The sequence below is a fragment of the Hylobates moloch genome, unplaced genomic scaffold, assembly GCF_009828535.3.
Source record: "Hylobates moloch isolate HMO894 unplaced genomic scaffold, HMol_V3 SCAFFOLD_8, whole genome shotgun sequence".
NCBI classification, from domain to species: Eukaryota; Metazoa; Chordata; class Mammalia; order Primates; family Hylobatidae; genus Hylobates; species Hylobates moloch.
Window position 1 is genome coordinate 96,649,889 of NW_026652283.1, and position 24,619 is coordinate 96,674,507.

The following is a 24,619-nucleotide window of genomic DNA, read 5'->3' on the forward strand; positions in this document are numbered from 1 at the left end:
CACCGTGGTCTCGATCTCCTGACCTCGTGATCCGCCCGCCTCGGCCTCCCAAAGTGCTGGGATTACAAGCGTGAGCCACCGCGCCCGGCGGAATTATGTCTTTTATCATTAAAAAAAAAAAGGTTTGATAATGGCTGGCTGGCTAACTGGGCCTTTCCCTCTTAGGCTCAGGTCTAGGACATGATTGTTCTCAAAAATCACTAGCATATTAACTAACTCAGTGACTAATCTGGATCCTGCCTGAGATTTTTAACCATATTTTCTCATGACTTTATACTTCTAAATTTATAGTTTTTCTAGAAGCATCAAGATTGTTCACAATTCTGTTTCTTTCCTACACCACCTTAAAAATTATCAATGAAAGATTAGGGTGGAGGGAGTGGAAGGAAGAAGTAATTCTATCTCAGTTAAATCGAAGGTACTATCAAGCCAAAAGTCATTTGGAAGGGGCAGGTTTTGGCTACAATTTGACTGTTAGATTTTTAATAATTTTTTTTATTTTTTAAAGTTTTTTGACAGGGTCTCACCCTGTTGCCCAGGCTAGCGTGCAATGGCACAATCTCAGCTCACTGCAACTTCTGCTTCCCCGGTTCATATGATCCTCCCACTTCAGCCTCCCCAGTGGCTGGGCCTACAGGCACACGCCACCACACCCGGCTTATTTTTGTATTTTTAGTAGAGACAGGGTCTTATCATGTTGGCCAGGTTGGTCTTGAACTCCTGACCTCAGGTGATCCGCCCACCTTGGCCTCCTAAAGTGCTGGGATTACACATGAGTCACCATGCCTGGCCATAAATGTTTTGAGTATAATACTAAAAAATTCTAAAATAACCTAAATGTCTACTATTAGCAAAATGTTTAAGTGAGTTGTGATAAACCAGTAACAGAAAAATAGGCAGTTATTTAAAATGGTGGTTTTGAAGGTTACATAAAATAGAAAAGCGCTTGTTGTAATTTTAAGTAAAAAAAAAAAAAAAAAAAAACTATAGACACAGTATTATTACTACTTCCCAACTTTAAAATAGCAAGGTCCATATCTGGCAGTATATGTAAAAGACTAAGATAAATTATTTAAAACTGACAATACCCATAGTCTAAATAAGAAAGACACAAATTGAAAAACAAAAGTCCAGAAGAAACTTACATTTCCAGCTGTATTCATGACTGACTTGATTTCCCTTTTACATGCTTTCAGAGACTTCATTTGGATATAAGCTCGTACTTTGTACTGTCAAAGGGAAAATGTTAGTATGTTAAAACTATGGTGGATTTACATAAAGTTTTACTTTCTAGTTAAGAAAACCCAATCTATTTACAACATAGTTACACTAATTACTTGCTAAATCAAGTTTACAATTTTAAAAAATATGCTATTTTCACTGTACTCTTCGAATATACTTCAAAATACTAAAATCATGGTAGAATAAAAACTTAGCTACACGCCTGTAGTCCCAGTACTTTGGAGGCCGAGGGAGGTGGATCACCCAAGCTCAGGAGTTTGAGACCAGCCTGGCCAACATGGTGAAATCCTGTCTCTACTAAAAATACAAAAAATTATCCGGGTGTGGTGATGCACGCCAGTAATCCCAGCTACTTAGGAAGGCTGAGGCAGGAGAATCTCCTAAACCTGGGAGGCGGAGGTTGCAGCGAGCCGAGATTGCACCATTGCACTGCAGCTTGGGTGACAGAGTGAGACTCCATCTCAAAAAACAAACAAAAAACTTAAATACTCAAGTTCCGGGCAAAAATCCTATCAATCCTCTTCTGCACATGGCTAACAATGACTTTTTAAAATTCCAGTTGATTTCATCATGCAGTACATTCCCATGCCATTTCTCTCAAACTTTATTTATAGAGCAATTTAAGTAAATTATATTATCCTCTTAAGCAAAATGTATTTAGGATAAATGTGCTTCTAAACTACAATACTTCAAAAGACAAACAAATACATGCACCCTGAATTATTGACTGCTTCCAATGATCTATCTCATTGCTTCATTTGTCATAACTACAATTAAATATGTCATGTGTTGCCCCCCTTTAAAATTTATACTACCTGATGTATCTTTGATTTTGCAGCTTCTATTAGAGCTCCACTTTCAGCTTTATGATTAGATCCATCTTTGTTGTTGTTATTACCAGTCTGTAGGGTGATGAAACAAAGTTTATCAAAATTAAATATTTTTGACCATAATTTAAATCAGTGATTTCCAAGTGAGCTAATCTAAATTACCTAGAGAGCATTTTCAAAATGTAGAATTTGTAGGGCATGGTGGTTCATGCCTGTAATCCCAGCACTTTGGAAGGCTGAGGCGGGCGGATCGCTTGAGCCCAGGAGTTCGAGACCAGCTTGAGTAACATGGCAAAATCCCATCTCTACAAAAAATACAAAAATTAGCTGGGCATGGTAGCATGTACCTGTAGTCCCAGCTACTCAGGAGGCTGAGGTGGGAAGACTGCCTGAGCCCAGGAGATCAAGACTGCAGTGAGCCGTAATTATGCTACTATACTCCAGCCTGACATGGCAGAGCAAGACCCTGTCTTTAAAAAATGCAGAATCCCAGGTCCCACTCCTAGAGACTGAGGTTCAGTAGTCTAGAGTGGGTGACAGGAAGCTCTACTCATAAGAAGCTCACAGTCGAATGTAATGATGAGCTGGTTTTATTTATTTACAATTTTAATTTTTCACAGAGATGGGGGTCTCCACTGTGGCCAGCCTGGGCTTATTTTAAAAAGCATGAATATTACTTTAAGCAAAACTCAGAATATCTTTCTAAAACCCCGAACAGATCCACCCACTTCTTAAAACTTTCTCTGTTACGAACACTGCCAATCACAACAAATTTGAACTTTCTAATTCAAAGTTCTTCAAGCTATCACTCACACTCATATTGCCAACATCATCTCCCACTGCTCTCCTCTGCATTTCTCTGGTACTGCTCATTTCATTACCAGAGAGGTCTCCAGCACACCATAAGCTCATACCTTTTGCGATATTCTCTGCCAGGCTAGTTATCTTGCTCTACTCCTCCTTTTCTGACTTGTCAAACTATTAACCATCTTCCGAGGCCCAAAACAAACATTCAAATTCCTTTGAAATATTCCCTAACCTCTTTCACCTCTTTCTTCCCTGTCCATGACCAGTTGCCCAATTTATCTCTTCCTAGACCTGAGATCCTTGAAAGCAGGGACTGCAATGTTTTTGTTTGTTTTTGTCACCTTAGTACCTAGCAGAGTACCTTAGAACCTGGCAGAGCACATAAGCATCTGCTAAACTAAATTATATTTAATCAAATATTACAAGTACTGAATATAAATATTTTACTACACAATGTTTCGGTATAATGCTAAGGTTATTCAACTGAAATCCCTTACGAATACACACTAAAATTGAAAAAAGTAATGCCAGATGTTTATTTTCTTTTTAAACCTCAAGAATGTACACAGGCAAAAAGGTATTGGCAATGTTTCCTGCAAACACTCCTTTTAAAACAAAGGGGCAGAAAACGGAAGAAAGAAGGGTCATCCCTTGATAACCAGAAGCACAAGTAAAAGAAAAACATGAGACCCAGGATATACTCATACTGGGCACTAAGTCTCTCACCAGAACATGGTGAAGCTTAAACATCATAAATGTATGCTTTTTTATTTTTGAGTTTGAGTCTTGCTCTGTCTCCCAGGCTGGAGTGCAGTGGCATAATCTTGGCTCACTGCAATCTCCGCCTCCCAGTTTCAAGTGATTCTCGTGCCTCAGCCTCCTGAGTAGTTAGAATTACAGTTGTGTGCCACCATGCCCAGCTATTTTTTGTATTTTTAGTAAAAATAGGGTTTCACCATGTTGGCCAGGCCGGTCTCAAACTCCTGACTTCAGGTGATCCACCTGCCTTGGACTCTCAAAGTGCTGGGATTACAGGTGTGAGCTACCACGCCCAGCCATGTATTTTTTTTTTTTTGAAGAACTTTAATGATGAAATATTCCCTAATGAAAGCAATAGTGTTTATCCAGGTTATGGATTCTATTGTCTTAATTTCAATCTTTCAATTCTATAAAAATAATAGCTCATATATGAAAAGACACTCAATGTACATCCTTAGTCATTATGAAAATATAAATCAAAACTGTAACAAGATACCACTTCACACCCCTAAGATAGCTAATTTTCTTTTAAAGATAGACAATAAGGCCGGGCGTGGTGGCTCACGCTTGTAATCCCAGCACTTTGGGAGGCTGAGGCGGGCGGATCACGAGGTCAGGAGATCAAGACCACGGTGAAACCCCGCCTCTACTAAAAATACAAAAAATTTGCCGGGCGTGGTGGCGGGTGCCTGTAGTCCCAGCTACTCGGAGAGGCTGAGGCAGGAGAATGGCGTGAACCCGGGAGGCGGAGCTTGCAGTGAGCCGAGACTGCGCCACTGCACTCCAGCCTGGGCAACAGAGCGAGACTCCGTCTCAAAAAAAAAAAAAAAAAAAAAAAAAAAAAAAAAAAAAAAAAATAGTGCAGCCACTTTGTAAAACAGTCTTGTATAGGGTTAAACATAGAGTTAAGATACCATATAATCCAGTGATTCTACTCCTAAATATTATATCCAAGATAACTGAAAACATATATCCACACAAAAATTTGTACATGAATGCTCATAGAAGCACTATATATAATAACCAAAAGGTAGAAAAGAACCCAAATGTCCACCAACTGATAAAGAAATTTTTAAAATGTGGCATATTCATATAGTGAATGGAATATTATTCAGCCACAAAAGGCATGAAGTACATGGAAAAAAAAAATAAGTATATGCTACAATATGGATGAAGCTTGAAAGCATTACATTAAGTAAAAAAAGCCAGTGACAAATGGCCGCATATTATGATTCCATTCATATGTAATGTCCAGACAGTAAATTCAGAGACAGTAAGAAGATTAACGGCTGCTTGGGACTGAGGAAAGGGGGAAATGGGGAGTGACTGCAAATGGTACTTTTTGGGGTGACAAAAATATTTTGAAATTAGATAGTAGTAATGGTTGTACAAATGTGAGTACACTCAAAACCACTAAACTCTATACTTTAAAATGATAAAGCTTATAATATGAAAATTGTATCTTAAAGCTGTTAAGTTCATAACCACAAATATTAATCATATTTTAATTGTTTTCTTTTTAATCCAGTAAACCAACAAGTAGAGAGAATTAATCATATTTTAGATTTTATTCTGATCACCTTTAAAGACTCACCTCATTCTTTCCATTTTTGTTATTGTTACCCTGTGAAATCATTTTTTCTAGCACAGCAAGAAGATGCAAAGCTTTCTCAGCTTGGTAGGTTAATATATACAGGTCTACAAGCAAAAAACACACTGCTTGGGCAAATTTTTCTTCTGGGAGAAAAAAACACAGAAAAGAATAGTCACAACCTAAAGTAATGCACACATCTCAGACCACCCTCCAAAAAAGGATACAAAGCTTTAAATAGCAAAGCATAAGTCTTTACTCAAATGAATGCATATCACCTAGAGCCATGAATGAAGGCAACTTGCAATGCCAACAACGTCATTTTACTAGGCACTGCAAGGCCTCTCGTTTCAGAAATTCCAGTGGTTAAATCTTCCTTGGGAAAACATCTACTAAACACTAGCACACGTAATGAGGAATATTACTTTAGGCGGAAAGAAACCTGAATTCCAATAGAGGTTGTGCATTCCTAACCTGAAATGTTGAAATCTGAAATTTGTAATCCTCCAAAATCCAAAACTTTTTTTGTTTTTGAGATGGTATCTCACTGTGTTACCCAGGCTGGAGTGCAGTGTTGCAATCTTGGCTTACTGCAACCTCTGCCTTCTAGGCTCAAGAGATCCTTTCACCTCAGCCTCCTGAGTAGCTGGGACCACAAACATGTGTCACCATGCCTGGCTAATTTTTTTATAGAGACAGGGTTTCACTATGTTGCCCAGGCTGGTCTCAAGCTCCTGAGCTCAAGTGATCCACCCACCTTGGCCTCACAAAGGCTAGGATTACAGGTGTGAGCCACTGTGTCCAGCCTCAAAATCCAAAACTTTTTGAGCGCCAACGATGCTCAAATAAAATGCTCATGGTAGCATTCTGGACCTCAGGTTAGGAATACTGAACCAGTAAGTATAATGCAAATATTCCAAAGTTAAAAAAAATCCCAAATCTGAAACACTTCTTGTCCCAAGCATTTTGGATAAGGGATACTCAACCTGCCCCTATTCAGCCACTAACTAGGTATGTGTGGTCTCTGTACATCGTTTAACTTTTCAGACTTCAGCTGGCTGACCTGTAAAATGAGGAGAATATTTTACCTGCCTGAAGGCAGAGGGGTGGACCAGGGGATCTTGTGAGGTTCCTTCTAACTAAAAAAGTCTATGACTCCATGAAGTACATTTCTTTTCTCGGTCACGGAGATGGAAAAAAAAAAAAAAAAAATCTGATTACAGAAGCAAAAGAAGCAAGGTATGGGCTGGAGTATATCACAAAATTGAGACTGCCAAGAGACAAGACCTTCAAAACAAAAAGAACCCAATGAAGAGAGGAAAGTTAACCTGGTGTGACATAAAACTATCTTTCCTTTCAAAAAAGAATATAAAAGGAAAAATAAGGTCTAGAAGAGAAAATTTCAAAAGGCTTTAAAGAGTGGAATTCATTTAAAAACTGAAATTAACACAGCTGGTGTGCAAAGGTCATATATCTCCAAGGGCTTCTCACTGCACCTAAGACAGTAAGCCCTGCCCTAGGCTTTACCTGTTCTGCCCGTGGCTAATTCTGACTTTATTTCCTATTATCCTCCTTACCTAGCTCCAGTCACAATGATCTTGCTGCTATTGCTCTCACCAAACACAGCCTCTCACCTCAAGTCTTCTCCATATCCCATTATCTCCAGTGGGAATGCTTTCCCTCTAAACAGTAGCAAGGATAACGTCTTTTCTTTATTCAGGTCTTGTTTCAAATACCATCTCGTCCCAGGCCTTGCTTGATTACCTTACTTAAAACATCCCCAGTCAATCTCTACATTCTCACTCAATTTTAGCTTTACTTCATAGCATTCAGTATACAGCCAGCCCCCTGTATCTGACCTGCACCCACAGATTCAACCAACCTCAGATTGAAAATGTTAAAAGAAAAAAAAAAGAGTTGTTGCATCTGCACTGAGTATGTACAGATATTTTCCCCATCACTGTTCCCTAAACAATATGGTATAAAAACATATTCATAGCATTTACAGTGTATTAGGTATTATAAGTAATTTGGAGATTATTTAAAATGTACAGGAGGACATATACAAAGACTGTATGTAAATACTACACCATTTTATATAAGGGATTTAAGTATCAGCAGATTTTGGTATCTGAAGAGGGGTGTCCTAGAACCAATCTCCCTTGAATACCAACGGATGGCTGTTTTATTATTGCTTTCTCTCCCATTAGAATAGAAGCTTAACGGGGGGTAGAGTTTCTGTATTTCATTCACTGCATTATCTCCAGACCCAGAACAGTGTCTGGCCCACAGTATTGGCCCATGTGCTCAATTAGCATATGTTGTATGAAGAATCTGAGTACTGGCCAGGCACGGTGGTTCACACCTGTAATCCCAGCACATTGGGAGGCCAAGGTGGGTGGATTGCTTGAGCCCAGGAGTTTAAGACCAGCCTAGGCAACATGGCGAAACCCAGTCTTTCCAAAACACTACAAAAATTAGCTGGGTGTGGTGGCGCGTGACTGTAATCCCAGCTACTGAAGAGGCCGGGGTGGGAGGATCGCTTGGGCCTGGCAGGTGGAGGTTGCAGTGAGTGGAGATCACGCCACTGCACTCCAGCCTGGGTAACAGAAAGAGACCCCATCTCAAAAAAAAAAAAAAAAAAAAAAAGAAGCTGAGTAGTTATGATTCCAAGTTTGACACTGTAGAAAAGGCAAAACAACACAGACAGTAAAAAGATCAGTGGTTATAAGTAGAAAGGGAATGAACAGGCACAACACAGAACTCTTAGGGCTGTGAAAAATACTCTGTATGATACTATAATGAATATATTTGTCCAAACACATAGAACATACAACACCAAGAGTGAACCCTAACATAAACTATGAACTTTGGATGATTATGATGTATCCATGTAGGTTTATCAATTATAACAAATGCACCACACTGTTGGGGGATAATGGTAATGAGGCAGGCTATGGATGTGTTGGGGCAGAGGACACATGGGAAATCTCTGTACAAGAGGAAACTTGGTTTTGCTGTAAATCTAAACCTTCTCTAAAAAAACAGTCTTTAAAAAAAATCCAAGCAGTAAAAGTTTAAAAAAAAAAAAGCCATAATATTTTAAAAGAAAAATGGATGTGAATACTGACTAGTTGATTACTGTTAATATATTCTGTTCAGCCACAGTGCAGATTAATAGGATTTCATGAATTCCGGAAATTCCTTTTTTTTTTTTTTTTTTTGAGACGGAGTCTTGCTCTGTCGCCCAGGCTGGAGTGCAGTGGCGCGATCTCGGCTCACTGCAAGCTCCGCCTCCCGGGTTCACGCCATTCTCCTGCCTCAGCCTCTCCGAGTAGCTGGGACTACAGGCGCCCGCCACCACGCCCGGCTAATTTTTTGTATTTTTAATAGAGACGGGGTTTCACCGTGGTCTCGATCTCCTGACCTCGTGATCCGCCCGCCTCGGCCTCCCAAAGTGCTGGGATTACAAGCGTGAGCCACCGCGCCCGGCCTTTTTTTTTTTTTTTTTGAGAACAAGTTTTGCTTTTGTTGCCCAGGCTGGAATGCCGTGGTGCGATCTTGGCTCACTGCAACCTCTGCCTCTTGGGTTCAAGTGATCCTCCTGCCTCAGCCTTCCTGAGTAGCTAGGATTACAGGCATGTGCCACCACACCCGGCTAATTTTGTATTTTTAGTAGAGACGGGGTTTCCCCATGTTGGACAGGCTGGTCTCGAACTCCTGACCTCAGATGATCTGCCCGCCTCGGCCTCCCAAAGTGCTGGGATTACAGGCATGAGCCACCACACTGGGCATATTTATATTTTCATAGCTGCCTTTAAAGGCAGTTTCTCCATATTGAAATTCTAAGAAGCATCAATAACAGTAACTTTATAGAAAAATGTGTACAGTCCTAAAAGTGTAACTCTGATTTCCAGCTATACAGAAGGACATGGTCACTAATTACATAATCCCTTACCATTGGTGTCTCTCCTGCCCAGTCTGTCCAGCTACCAAGCTCTCAGGATTGAGGGAAAGAAGAGAAGCACCTCAGAACGGCTCTCTGGAGCCATAGTAATCAGCTGTTCAACCAGCTGTCAGCAAAAGGGGACTCTCTACCTCTTCCCAAAGCACCACAGAGCGCTATCACACCCCACCACTTGTCCTGTGGTAACCACATCAGCAATCAGGCATTCCTGATAAATCAGGAATTCTCATTTGTGTTTTGAATGTAAAAGAAAGCAATCATGGAAAAAAAAGACAAAAATGTAACTCACAAATGGAATTTGACTGCTTGTGGGCTAGAAACCAATAGCCTTCTCTAACAACCATTTCCTGGGTCCAGCTTTCTCCTTTGCTCTTCTTTTTTCCTTTGCCCTTACTTTTCTTGCTACTCCTACTTGAGGTTAGTAAGCTAATTAAGATAGCAAAAAAACTAACTCTGTTCTATACTTCCTACTCCATAATTACCACCAAAAATTTCAGTAAGGCAATAGGCAAAAATGAAATACCTCACTGTCCCCTAACATTCCAAAATGCTACTTCCTTAATGTACTAAAGTAAGAAAGGATCAGGTACACTAAAATAGTGTTGAAACAGCAAAAACCCCACAAATATCACTAAGTGTTTTCAACACTTTCCAACAGCACTTTTAACAGTTATCTTCAAAATTTGGGAAGGGACACTCAAAGAAAACCTGAATTACATTTTTATCTTTTCTAACCATTAAGCAAAGCCGATATGGCTTTTCTTTGAATACTGACATGGACTTCTCAGATTTAGGTTATCTAGGTAAAAGTACCAGAGAACTTTGCAAGTATAGGGAAGATAGGGAAATTTTTGACTTGACAGATAACATACCAAAAGGCTCTATGAACTGATAAAGTTTTTCACCAACTGATATGGCTTCTGTATACTGCCGCAGATGATAAAGAATGACTGCTTGATTATAGTACAACATGCTGTTTTCAACATCATCTAATCCATCCATTTCTTCAACAGCTGAGTGGACCTATAAAGCAATCAACAGAGTTTATACTTTAACAACATTAAAGAAATAAAAAGCAAAAGTGAAAGAATTCATATGAATAAAAAGGAACATAGGCCAACATTCTTATTCTGAATTTTTCCATACTTTCAACAGTATCTTTAGATTTTAATTACCCTCACATACTAAAAATTATTTTCATTCTTCTGTGTCACACATAATAAAATTTCAGGTAAAATGTTTTGATGAGACTTTATTAAGTACCCAGCACATGGCTAGACAATTATCTTCCTTGTCACTGTGAAGCTATCTTCCCTGTTTCAATTGGTAACACGGCTTCTGAGTAGGATTCCCATCTCCTAGACTCACAACCTACGAGAGGCTACACCAGGCGTGCAACAAACTCAAAATGACCTTTCCCATAAAAATGTCACGTAGTATTCATAGTTTGATTTCATTTTGTAAAAACTAAGGTAAAATTCAAACATTAATAATAGCTGGCTGGGCATGGCAGCTCATGCCTGTAATCCCAGCACTTTGGGAGGCCGAGGCAGGCAGATCACTTGAGGTCAGGAGTTCGAGACTAGCTTAGCCAACATGGTGAACCCCGTCTCTACTAAAAATACAAAATACAAAAAAAAATTTAGCTGGGTGTGGTGGCACGCGCCTGTAGTCCCAGCTACTCGGGAGGCTGAGGGAGGAGACTTGCTTAAATCCAAAAGGCAGGGGCTGCAGTGAGCCAAGATCACCTCACTACACTCCAGCCTGAACAACACAGCGAGACTCTGTATCTAACAAAACAAAACAAAAACAGTTAACTATTTAACATGTGCCAGACTTGCTATGTTAAAAGTTTTTTACAGGTTAATCCTCACCAGACCTCAAGGTCATAGATAATTTTTTTTTTTTTTGAGATGGAGTCACCCAGGCTGGAGTGTAGTGGCACGAACTCAGCTCAGCATAACCTCCACCTCCAGGGTTCAAGTGATTCTCCTGCCTTAGCCTCCTGAGTAGCTCGGACTACAGGCATGCACCACAACACCTGGCTAATTTTGTATTTTTAGTAGAGATGGGGTTTCACCATGTTGGCCAGGCTGGTCTTGAACTCCTGAGCTCAGGCGATCTGCCCACCTCAGCCTCCCAAAGTGCTTGGATTACAGGCATGAGCCACCGCACCCGGCAGAGGACATAGATAATTTCATTTCCACTTTATACATAAGGAAACCGGCACAGAAAACTTAATTATCTTGCCCAAGGCCATAGGGCTAGAAAGTATATTTTCAGGTTTTGTTCCCGTAAAAAAGAATATTTTTAAAGTACTCAATAACAAAAATATATTATTGCACACATGATAGTTAGAAAAGGCTTTTATGGGCTTCACTAAAGGCTAACATCTATAACTGACACCAAAAGAAAAAAAAAAGCATGACACTTTGCATTCTCAAACTGTATACCCCCTTCTGTAAGCTGTAGCAACGGGCTTTTAAATTTTAATCAAGATTTACAACCATTGCACAATTCCATATAACACATGAAATTGGAAGTCTACCTGTATCAAAACTAACCTTTGCCATTATGAAGATTGCAATAAATTATTGTTCAATATTAAGTAATTAACTCTAAGACCAACACTTCCTTAGAACTCTGATACATAGTACATGGATTTAACAGCCATTGTTTTGACTAATGGCAAGGAACCTGAAGGTTCACAACACACAATGATTTGTAAATTTTGTAACTGGACTTCAACAGACATCAACCACCCACGTGGTTAAGCCTGACATGGTTCAAATGTTAGCAAGTGGTCCCAGCTGACCAACAACATGTGCATTTCAATGAGTTTGGGAACTTTTTATAATCTTCACTTATCAAGTCACTATCTTAAAGAGATTAAAAACAGTATCTTCAAACAGTGAAAACTCAATTTCCAAAGGCAACTCTTTCTGTAGTTATGTAATGGAGAGAGACTGAATTAAGAAGAGTTTAGCCAGAAAAGCTTTTAGATAAAACTATGGCGTTTTGGATTCAGCAATGGTTGAATAATTATCACACGAATAACTTTGCCATATGTTCTATGACTCACCAAAATAATCTAGTAATTGCTCCAGCCAAAAGAAAAACTACTCATTAAGTGAAATTAGACGTTTGTTAATTAAAATGGAATAGGTTGAAAAGGTGTGTCACTGTGCCCAATGTGACTGAGAACAGAAGTATGATTTAAAGAAGCCAGTAATCACAAATACAAACACTTCTAGGAAACTCAAGAGTTGGAAGGCCCTAACAAACCTTATAAACAATAAAAGCAGGCCGGGCGCGGTGGCTCACGCTTGTAATCCCAGCACTTTGGGAGGCCGAGGCGGGCGGATCACGAGGCAGGAGAATGGCGTGAACCCGGGAGGCGGAGCTTGCAGTGAGCCGAGATTGCGCCACTGCACTCCAGCCTGGGCGACAGAGCGAGACTCCGTCTCAAAAAAAAAAAAAATAAAAATAAAAAAAAATAAATAAATAAAAGCTAGTGAAAGAACTTCACAAAGTTTTTTTGGCCTAACTGGAAGTTTGCAGGAATTGCTTATTCAAAAAAAGTTTAAAGGCTGAACTTATTCTCAAAAACCAAACAAATTTGTCCTGGAAGAAACTGCCTATGGGGTCATAGGGTGCATGTACTAGATTATCAGTAAGCATCATCTTTCTTTTGATTCTGGAACACTAGATAAAGTCATCAGTAATAATACTGGAGTAATGAGGAAACGTGAGGACATATAAATTTATGAAGACTGAGACAGGTAGGAGAACAGGCTCAAGAGTCAGAAGGCCTGGTTTAAATCTGTTCTTCCTTCCTAGTTGTGTAAATTTAAATTAGACTTCCTAAACCCTGGTTTTAAAACTGAGATAATAAGCACCTACTGCCTCAAGAGTTGAATGTGAGGATTATATGAGATAAGGCATAAAAAGCACTTAATACAGAATTTGGCACCAAGTATGCATTCAATAAATGGTAGCTATTATTCTCATTTTTGAATTTTAATGGGGTTTTAAAATTACTTTATGCCTATAAAGGATTATAGAGAGCCTGAAGGGACAACTTGCTTCTACCTGTGTCACACTTTAGGGTGATACTATACAGTATCATGGTACTCATGATTACAGGAAAGATCTCATGACTCCCTAACAGCATGAAGCAGTAACTAAAATTACAGACTCTAGAGTTAAATACAACTGAGTTCATGTAGCTCTTACTACTCAAAAACTTTGTGTCTTTGGACAATTTACACAGCTATCTGTGCCCTGGCTTTCCCACTTTTAAAATAAGAAAAATTATATAGCTATTTCATAGGGCTACTGAGAAGAACAAATGAGAAGTTGCACACAAGCTCTTGGCAGAGCCCTGTCACACAGTGAACACTTAACATATGCTAGCTGATCCTATCAGCACCATCACTGTTATCAACCCTCTTGAACACCAAAAGTCTAGCCCCAGGATTCAAGAAACATTGCCGTTATCACCAGACCAATCCCCAATTCAAGCCTCAAGCCAGATACAAAGCAGAATATCTTCTATTTAATTAATCATCTCCTGATCCAAATGCTAAAAAAACTTGACATTAGGATTAATCATATTTTTGTAATTATAAACAAGATATATCTCCACAGCTAAGCTTCTTCATATAGTTCTTTCTCAAAACTCCAAAGCTCATTCAAATTTGGTATATTAGTCTATTCTGTTCAAGTTAATTAAAACCCCAATTAAAAAAAAATCCCACAACACACCTTTTATCTCCTGGAATAATAATTTTATGGAAATAAAATTAATGCTAACAAATGTTTCAGACAAGAAATACCAGAAAAATCACATTTATTTTCCTTAACTATTTGTATTTCATAAATTGAAGAACATAACAATATTTTTTATAGTTAAATTCATTTGTATATCACCTGATTCTTCAGTTGGTTAAGTGTTTGTCTCAAATTATCTGTTGTTGTTTGGTTACTTTTAAAAAACTCAGCTACTGCTGTATTCAAAATTATTTTATAATCATCTTTGTTTATATCTTGTAGACAGGCAAGGTGTTGTAGACAGGCATCATAATTTCCAGACTGAAAAAAAAAAAAAACCACATACACACACAAAATTACATACCAGCTTTAAGAACAGTGTATCATTCCAAATATATTTCATTCATCTTTATCTTAAAAGTTCTTAAAAAGAAAGATGTAGTTTCCCTACATATACTAATCAGTCACTAAAGCAATATTATGTCAGTTAAGAAACTGTGGATATTTACTTCCTAAGACTCAAAACCCTGACATTGACACATATATTGATATGATAAATATACTGGTATATACATATAGTGCTAGCAGGGTATTAATGGCTGAGACTAGTCAAGAAAGCTAATATAATCACTCTAAATTTTATTTTCTAGTAAATATATTTTGAATACCCAAGCATCAAGTTCTTCTGCTTACATGCACGTAACCTGATAACCAAATAAGGTTTTCTTTCATATTGTTTAATGTCAGAAAAGTTAAAATTCTGCCAATAAAGTTTTGGGGTTCCATTTTAAAGTACCTTCAAGAAAATAATTTTTGAATCTGATATTTTCAGAAATAAATAAATAAATAAATAATTGAACAGCATAGTGAAATGAAAAGACTGACCCACATACTTACAAATCTAAATTTAAAAGACTTAAAAACAACAGTATATGAGTTAAAACATGTTTACAAAAACTTGGGAATGGCTCCAATTACTCCCATTCCTTTCACCATATTTAAACTCTAAAACATTTATTTTTAAAATTAAACCTACTTATCTCTAAATTAACTTTTGAATTATTACAGAGTAAAAATTGTAAATTTAAAAATTCACTATGAAAAGATTCATACTTGACAGAACCCTACAACTTGAGCAGATTAAGAGAAGCCATTTCTTACTGTGAAAGCTTGGAAAGCATTGGTGGATAACTCCTTCTCTTGATCAGTGATCCCAGAGGACTGACCTGTGCCTTCATGTTTCTCTACTCCCTGATCTGCAAACACACAAATGTTTACAGTTCTTTAGAAATAAAAGTTGTACAGTGGTCTCTCCTTATCCAGTTTCACTTTCTGCAGTTTCAGTTACCCAAGGTCAAGTATGGTATGTAAATATGAAATGGAAAATTCCAGAAATAAGCAGTTCTTAAGTTTTAAACAGCAACGTTCTGAGTAACATGATGAAATCTCTTGCCATCCTGCAGTGTCCCGCTCTGTCCCATCCAGGAAGTCAATCATTCCTTTGTCCAGCATTCCATGTTGTATAAGATACCTCCCCCTTGGACACATAGTAGCCATTTTGGTTATCAGATCAATAGGTCATAGGAAGAAAGGTGAGTAGGGTACAGTAAGATATTTTGAGAAAGAGAAACCACATTCAGATAACTGTTATTTTATTAATGTTGTTGTTAATATCTTACTGTGCCTCATTTATAAACTTTATCATAGTTATGTATGTATAAAAAAAAGCAGTACATAGGTTCAGTACTATCTGTGGTTTCAAGTATCCACTGGAGGACCCTGAACGTATCTCTTGAGGAAAAGGTGGGAGACTACTGTATAGTGAATTTGTCCCTAGTTTTCATCTTGTGTTCTTCCTAATAAAGTGGCCAGAGTTAGGGCTCTCTCAACAATGACTGATTAATGTTGCCAGGCGTGGTGGCTCACGCCTGCAATCCCAGCACTTTGGGAGGCCAAAGCGGGCAGATCACGAGGTCAGGAGATCAAGATCATCCTGGCTAACACAGTGAAACCCCGTCACTACTAAAAATACAAAAAAAAAAAAAAATTAGCTGGGCGTGGTGGCGGGCGCCTGCAGTCCCAGCTACTTGGGAGGCTGAGGTGGGAGAATGGCATGAACCCGGGAGGTGGAGCTTGCAGTGAGCCAAGATAATGCCACTGCACTCCAGCCGGGGCAACAGAGTGGGACTCCGTCTCAAAAAACAAAAACAAAAACAAAAACAAAAAACCAATAACTGATTAATGTTATAAGCTAATAAGAAGCTACTCCTCTGAAAACTTGAAAAGGTTCCTTTGGCCAAGTTGAAACACAATGAAAACCTGCCCACTTAAATAAAGACCACAAGCTCTGTTGATGAGGACATTCAAGCTGAGAATATTGTGCTCTTTAAAAAATATTAGATCTGCCACCCAGCAATATACAGTCCCACATATTCAAGCAACTATGCCAGGTGCTGGAGATATAAACACACCTACGACGCCTTTAAGAGATTTATAATTTGGTTGGAAAGTAGTAACACTTAATCAGAAAACTACATTGATAAGAGCTTACAGCTAATTTCCAGGCAAGGAATATTTTCACAGGCTCAGAAATCCAAAATATTAACACATTTAAAAAGTTTAATATGTTAAGTGTCCATATAAATTCACAGTAAAGGTTAATAATCTGTTTAGCTGGGAAAACTACCTCCTACCTCTATAATTTACTATTTTAAATATTAGATGTTTTGCTTTTTGTTTTAATTTGAAAATAAATTCCAAAATAAAGGTAAAAATCTCAGCTGAACCAAACCTAAAACTACTCAGAACAAAAGTGTGTTAAGTACTCTAACAAATGCTTCAATACTTTTTATAGTTCTCTCAAGAGTCATTGTTGGCTGGGCGTGATGGCTTATGCCTATAATCCCAGCTACTTGGGAGGCCGAGGCACGAGAATTGCTTGAACCAGGGAGGCAGAGGTTGCAGTGAGCTGAGATCACACCACTTCACTCCAGCATGGGCGACAGAGTGAGACTCTGTTTTGAGGGAAAAAAAAAAAAAAAAAAAAGGACAGGTGTGGTGGCTCATGCCTGTAATCCCAGCATCTTGGGAGGCCAAGGCGGGTGGATCACAAGGTCAGGAGATCGAGACCATCCTAGCTGACACAGAGAAACCCCATCTCTACTAAAAATACAAAAATTAGCTGGGCGTGGTGGCGGGCGCCTGTAGTCCCAGCTACTCAGGAGGCTGAGGCAGGAGAATGGCGTGAACCTGGGAGGCAGAACTTGCAGTGAGCCGAGATTGTGCCACTGCACTCTAGACTGAGCAACAGAGTGAGACTCTGTCAAAAAACAAACAAACAAACAAAAAAAACTATCAGAGACTGGGCAATTTATAAAGAAAAGAGGTTTAATTGGCTTATGGTTCCACAGGCTGTACAGAAAGCACATATAGGGAGTTCTCAGGAAACTTACGATCATGGCAGAAGGCAAAGAGGAGGCAAGCACATCTTCACATGGTCAGCAGAAGACAGAGCAAAGGGGGAGGTGCTACACACTTTTAAATAATGACATCTAGTGAGAACTCACTCACTATCACCAGTACAGCAAGGGGGAAATCCACCCCCATGATCCAGTCACCTCCCACCAGGTCCCTCCCCTAACATTGGGGATTTACAATTCAACATGAGATTTGAGTGGGGACACAGAGCTACACAATATCATTAGGTCATTGTTTTTTGGTTTTTTATTTATTTCAAAAGAGTCTAAGCCAATTAGAATTAATTAAATAGAATTAGAATGTCCTACATTCTGAATTTTTCTATTTCCTCAATATTACAAGCAGTTTAACATTTCTGGCAAGAATACTATATAGGTAATGTAAATATTAGTCATTTTTATTTATTTTTTATTTTTATTTTATTTATTTATTTAGATGGAGTCTTGCTCTGTCACCCAGGTTGGATGCCGGTGGCACAATCTTGGCTCAGCCTCCCGAGTAGCTGGGACTACAGGAACCTGCCACCACACCTGGCTAATTTTTTTATTTTTAGTAGAGACAGGGTTTTGCCATGTTGGCCAGGCTGGTCTCAAACTTCTGACCTCCCAGGTGACTGCTGGCCTCAGCTTCCCAAAGTGCTAGGATTACAGGTGTGAGCCACTGCGCTTGGCCTAGTCATTTTTAATGTTAAGTTTTCTTTTCTGCAAAAATTTGCCATTTGTTTTTAAAAGTGCCTTTTATATTTTACTATCTCCCAAAGAATATCCTGTTTCTTGGTTCTACTCACCAGCAAAAGCTCCACGCACCACTAATAGAAACATCATTAAAAGGAAATGTGATCACTGCATAAATGTGATGTCATGGGCCGCAAACATAGGTAGGTGATGGCAATGCCACTGTGTATGACTTTAAAGAATTTCAAAGTCTCACAATATTTGAATTTCTAATATTTATACAGGAATTTTTTTCATACAGAATTGTTGCTTCAGACTGAAACTCAAAGACCTCCAAAGCTTGAACCTATCTGCAAAATGGGGATAAGAAAACCCTTTTCTAAGTTATTGTAAGGCTTTAGTAAGAATATATGTGAAGTAACTGGCATGTACCTGGCAGAGTAAACCCCTGATATGTAGCACAATAGTGCAGATTCTATCATTTTCAACATACAGACGGGAGGCAGGTTGCACAGTGACGTACAATTTTTAGAATTGAAATAAGACTAAAACTTTAATGTCATTTCTGAAATTAAACAGATGCTACAAAGTGGAACTGGGGCAAGTTTCAGCTTCCCTATTCACTAAAATAAGAGTCTGTATTAAATAGCTTTTAGCATCTCTTCCAACTCAGATTCAGTAACTCCAAACATGCTTCTATAAAGAAACTGAGGCCGGGCGCAGTGGCTCACACCTGTAATCCCAGCACTTTGGGAGGCCGAGGCGGGCAGATCACCTGAGGTCAGTTCAAGACCAGCTTGGACAACATGGTGAAACCCTATCTTTACTAAAAACACAAAAATTAGCTAGGCGTGGTGGTGCAAGCCTGTAGTCTCAGCTACTTGGGAGGCTGGAGCAGAAGAATCACTTGAACCTGGGAGGCAGAGGTTGCAGTGAGCCGAGATCATGCCACTGCACTCTAGCCTGGGTGACAGAGCAAGACTTCATCTCAAAAAAAAAAAAAAAAAGAAACTGATATGTTTGTTCCTAAAGCAGCACTCATATCCAATTAAGGTTTCTATGGAAGACAAATCCCCACATGAGAAATAGTAGACCACCTTGTCCCCAAGTTTACCCCTCAAGAGTGCCTACAACCAACTTTCCAGAAAGTTGTCAAGAATCACACCGGTCATGGAGTTCTTTTGCTTACTGTCTCCTTTCCATTCTTCCCTCTCCTTCTATAGATCTGCCAACATGGACTCAAGTTGGGGCTAGAGCTAGTAGAATGCTCCGCCAGTATGGTGCCCCAGAGTTGTATCTTTCATAGTAGCCTCCACTTTTGCACTTCTCCATCACAAGCCCCCTTCCAGGATACTGGGAAGTGTGACTCCCTCTATAATGGCTTTAAGGAGTTGCCTAGATAAACAAACTCCCTTATCCTCAAGAACCCTGCCACAGTCCTTCATAGTGTTCCTCAAACACCAGAAACTTGCTGAAAGGAGAGTAAATATGAATGGCTTAATAACATGAAATGAAATTCATCCTCATTATTTATTAAATAATTGTAAATTAAAACAATAATACTAAATGTCTAGAAATAAATATTCTTCAAGAGATTTGATAACTAAATCATAGTATAGGAATACAATGGCACATTAACAGTTATTAAGTCTATATAACTTGATGTGGAAAAATATTTACAACATGTTGTTAAATAAAAGAAACAGATTGCGAACTGCTTTGTACAACTGAATCCCGTGTTTTATAAAAATATATACACAAATATGTACCTCTGAATAAGTATAAAGTCTACAAGGATACACAGCAAAGTATTCATCAAACTGTATGTGCACTTATGATCTGGGCACTTTTTGATAACTGCCTAGACACCAGGAGCATCTCAAAGAACCAGTTGTTGGCCAGGTGTGGTGGCTCACACCTGTAGTTCCAGCATTTGGGGACGTCAAGGCGGGTGGATCACTTGAGCCCAGGAGTTCAAGAACAGTCTGGGCAGCATGGTGAAACGCTGTCTCTACAAAAAATACAAAAATTAGCTGGGCATGGTGGCATGCATCTGTAGTCCCAGCTACCAGGGAGGCGAAGGTGGGAGGATTGCTTGAACACAAGAGGTGGAGGGTGCAGTGAGCTGAGATTGTGCTACAGCACTCCGGCCTGGGCAGCAGAGTAAGACCTCATCTTAATAAACTAAAAATAAAAGAACCAGTTGTCAACAGAACTAACTTTGGGAAGTCCTAGCCTAGCACATGTCAGCAGTCAGTGAAGATTCCCAACTTCCCTTTTCCAAGAAGGCAATATGACATAATTAAAAGAGCACAAGTCTTAGAATAAGTCACATCTTCAGTCCAGTCTTCCTTTGGCCTGTCTTTAATTGGAGATGCTAAATAAATATAGCTCCCTTCCCTGCTTTCCTTTTACCAGAACTAAAAATTCTTGTAGTTATATTTTTAAAAATATATTTGTCTGTAATTTAAACATAAAAATTAACAGTAAAATTCAATTTCATGTGACTTGACTATGAAACAGCTCTTTAGATCACTACGAAACCCCCAGAAGACTGCACACCTTTTTGAGAGTCACCACTTATAACAACGTAATACTGTATAACTTGTATTTAAAAAAACTCATCTAAGAACTTGTCTGCCATATAAAAAAGGCATTCCAGTATTTGGGCTTATTAAAAAGTGTTACTTCTGATAATTAAAGTTAGCAGGTCAATTAGTATTTTATTTCCACTTTAGTATACGACAGGGAGGAGGAAAAGCTAAGAGTTAAGTGAATGAAGTTTGCCAGTTTCAAAGGACAATGTTAAAGTTTTTTCTTTGGAAAGCCAATAACAATGAGTTTCACTGCAAGAACATACTGTTTACCCAATACATGTGTTTTGCAAAACTGTCAGGTGCACAAAAAAGGTAAGGACCAATTATTTTAAAACGTGTAAAAATGTGACACAGGACTTTAGGACCTCAGAAAGCAAGTTATAAGTTTAGATTGAAACAGAATACTCAATCCACATATTGTCACCATAAAATTTTAACAAAGAATATAAATACCTTTCATGTTTCTTTTATTATTAAAGGTTTTAGGAAACATAACATTTTAAAAAATGTGTCTTCTCTCATAAAGAAACATAATTTAAACCAAATGCCAAAAATTCTTAGTTTGCCATCAAGCTTTCTTTAAAGCTTCTTCTAAAATATGTCCCTTGGCTGGGCACAGTGGTTCACACCTGTAATCCCAGCACTTTGGCAGGCCAAGGCAGGAGGACCGCTTGAGCCTAGGAGTTCCAGACCAGCCTGGGAAACCAAACAAGACCCTGTCTCTATTTTTAAAAATTGTTTTAATTAGCCAGGCATAGTGGCATGTGCCTGTAGTCCCAGCTACTTGGGGGGCTGAGGTGGGATAATCGCTGAAGCCTGGGAGGTTGAGGCTGCAGTGAGCTGTGACCAGCTGGGTGACAGAGTGAAACCTTGTCTCAATAATAATAATAATAATAAATATGAATAAAATAAATAAGTAAAATATGCCCTAGATTAGATGACATTCTTTAATGGGACTTTTGGGCCCAACTGTAAGAGCACCTTAGAAATACAGGGCAAAGGGGGAAAACCCAACAACTCACCCAGGTGTTGAAAATTTTGAGCTTCTATTCTCCACTAAAAGTAGAGTAGTTCATGTGGCCACTGCTGTCAGCAACCCAGAAAATGGAAGTCTCAGGCTGGACATGATGGCTCATGCCTATAATCTCAGCACTTTGGGAGGCTAAGATGGGCGGATCACCTGAGGTCAGGAGTTCCAGACCAGCCTGGCCAACATGGTGAAACCCGTTTCTACTAAAAATACAAAAATTAGCTGGGCTTGGTGGCATATGCCTATAATCTCAGCTACCTAGGAGGCTGTGGCAGGAGAATTGCTGGAACCCGGGAGGCAGAGGCTGCAGTGAGCCAAGATCACGCCATTGCACTCCAGTCTGGGTGATGGAGCGAGACTCCATCTCAAAAAAAAAGAAAAAAAAAAAAAGAAAAGAAAAGGAAAGAAAAAGAAAATGTAAGTCTCCTAAAATTCTCCAGAAAAGGAGAGAAGCCAATTTAAGATAAATATATAAGCTGGGCTGGACACATTGGCTCATGCCTGTAATCCCAGCACTTCGGGAGGCTGAGGAGGGTGGATCTTGAGCTCAGGGCAACATGGCGAAACCCCATCTCTACCAAAAACACAAAACTTAGCCAGGTGTGGTGGCACATGCCTGTAGTCCAGCTACTTCGGAGGCTGAGGACAGAGGATCACTTGAGCCCAGGAGGTGGAGGTTGCAGTGAGCTGAGATTGTGCCACTGCACTCCAGCTTGGGTGACAGTGAGACCCCATCTCAAAATAAATAAATAAATAAATAGATAAACTGGACTCTAAGGCTGACAACAGCCTCTGAAATTCCCATTTCTACACGTTTCACAGAACTGAGCTCAATAAATAACCTTTTACATGTTAACAAACCATTATTTTACCTACATTCTTTAACTTCAGGATAAAAATTTTCTGTTTTTAAAAAAACACACTTCACTACTCAGGAGGCTTAGGAGGGAAGATCGCTTGAGCCCAGTATTTGACTACCAGCCTGAGCAATCAGTGAGACCCCATTTCTTCTTCCTCTTTTTTTTTCTTTGAGACAGAGTCTCGCTCTGTTGCCCAGGCTGGATGGAGTGCACAGGCACAATCCCAGCTCACCGCAACCTCTGCTTCCCAGGTTCAAGTGATTTTCCTGCCTCAGCCTCCTGAGTAGCTGGGATTATAGGTGCCCGCCACAATGCTCAGCTAATTTTTGTATTTTTAGTAGAGGCGGGGTTTCACCATGTCAGCCAGGTTGGTCTTGAATTCCTGATCTTAAGTGATCCGCCTGCCTCGGCCTCCTAAAGTGCTGGGATTACCAGCGTGAGCCACCACACCTGGCCAAGACCCCATTTCAAATACACACACACACACACACACACACACACACACACACACACACACACATATACTTCGACAGGATTATTTTTATTTTCCCTGTTAAATATTTGTACATTTCTCAAGTTTTCTGCCAGAAATGGGTATTCATTTTTGTAATCAGTTTTTTTAATGTTTTAAAAACATTTATTATTTATAACTACTGACTTCTTACCAGACAGACTCTGCAAATAATCCCATAGCATTTCTTTACTTGTCCAAAAGTAGTCTCCATTGCCAACTGAAAGAGTATACGACCGTTCACCCATAAGCTTGACTTTCCTTCTACTCTGGCCTAATGAACATGGCTGACTTTCTGTGCGTACAGAGCTCTTTGACCCACAAACCTTGACAGTCTTTACACCAATAGACTTCATTTCTAACCAAACAATTGCCTTTAGGTTTGAACTATGCAGAGAAGAAATGCACCACGTTTTCAAAACTGAAAATCATCAGTTAACTGAAAGCACAGACACATTCCAATACAGAACGTTAATCATTCAAATCTGATTGGAGGAGACTACAAGCTACACTCAACAAAATACAGCTCCACTGATATATCAAGAAAAGAAAACTTTTCCAAAGAAAAAAGGGATGTTAAAAGACCTAAGGAAATCAACGATCACAGTCACAAAATACCAATGATGCCATTGTGAAGGAAAGTTTTAAATCTTAAGAAGGATGCCACTTCGAAGAAAAACAATTCACTATACAGCTAGGTTAACATACCTCACATATGATTTCTATCATCTGAACAAGTATACTTGATTTCAAAACCTCAAATTGTTTATTCACTAAACCATATTCCCTCCATTTTAAGCTGGACAAGAGGAGCTGGAGAAATGGGAAAGCACACACTTCGCAGCCCAAAGAATAAGCCATTTGTAACAAGCAATGCTACAGAACTGAGCATCCTGCCCAGTAGTGCAGAAATAAAGGAACAGAAATTCAAATCAACAATATCAGCATGGCCGGCACAGTGGCTCAGGCCTGTAATCCCAGCACTTTGGGAGGCCAGGGCAGGAGGATCACCTGGGGTCAGGAGTTTGAGACCAGCCTGGCCAACATGGTGAAATCCCATCTCTACTAAAAATACAAAAATTAGGCTGGGCGCGGTGACTCACACCTGTAATCTCAGCAATTTGGGAGGCCAAGGCAGGCAAATCAGCAGGTCAGGAGTTTGAGAGCATTCTGACCAACATGGTGAAACCCCCATCTCTACTAAAAATACAAAAATTAGCCAGGCATGGTGGTGCGCACCTATAATCCCAGCTACTCAGGAGGCTGAGGCGGGAGAATCACTTGAACCCAGGAGGCGGAGATTGCAGTGACCCGAGATCATGCCACTGCACTCCAGCCTAGGCAACGGAGCAAGACTGTCTTAAAAAAAAGATGAGGTAGTTAACGGGCGACTGTATCCCAGTACCGGAAGGTTGCGGTGGGCGGAGGCAGAATGGGACAGGGAGTCAAAAAAAAAAAAGAAAAGAAAAAACAATATCAGCATGCTTTAAGGAAGCTAGGC

General features: G+C 39.4%; 1 protein-coding gene across 15 annotated transcripts in view; it reads right to left on the minus strand.

Annotated features, from left to right (window-relative positions):
• Positions 1-24,619, minus strand: part of CNOT10 (CCR4-NOT transcription complex subunit 10) — a 95,920-nt gene that overhangs the window by 58,431 nt on the left and 12,870 nt on the right. For 7 of the 15 annotated variants that reach the window (XM_058442391.1, XM_058442390.1, XM_058442389.1 and 4 more), the window contains exons 2-7: positions 15,131-15,225; positions 14,129-14,290; positions 10,069-10,219; positions 5,233-5,375; positions 2,058-2,144; positions 1,146-1,229 (exon numbers count right to left, since the gene is read on the minus strand). In XM_058442391.1, coding sequence (XP_058298374.1) covers positions 1,146-1,229; positions 2,058-2,144; positions 5,233-5,375; positions 10,069-10,219; positions 14,129-14,290; positions 15,131-15,225 — 722 coding nt within the window. Of the gene's footprint in view, positions 1-1,145; positions 1,230-2,057; positions 2,145-5,232; positions 5,376-10,068; positions 10,220-14,128; positions 14,291-15,130; positions 15,226-23,272; positions 23,560-24,619 lie in introns of those variants that run through there. The other 8 variants (XR_009214476.1, XR_009214475.1, XM_058442386.1 and 5 more) reach the window with 3 other exon arrangements.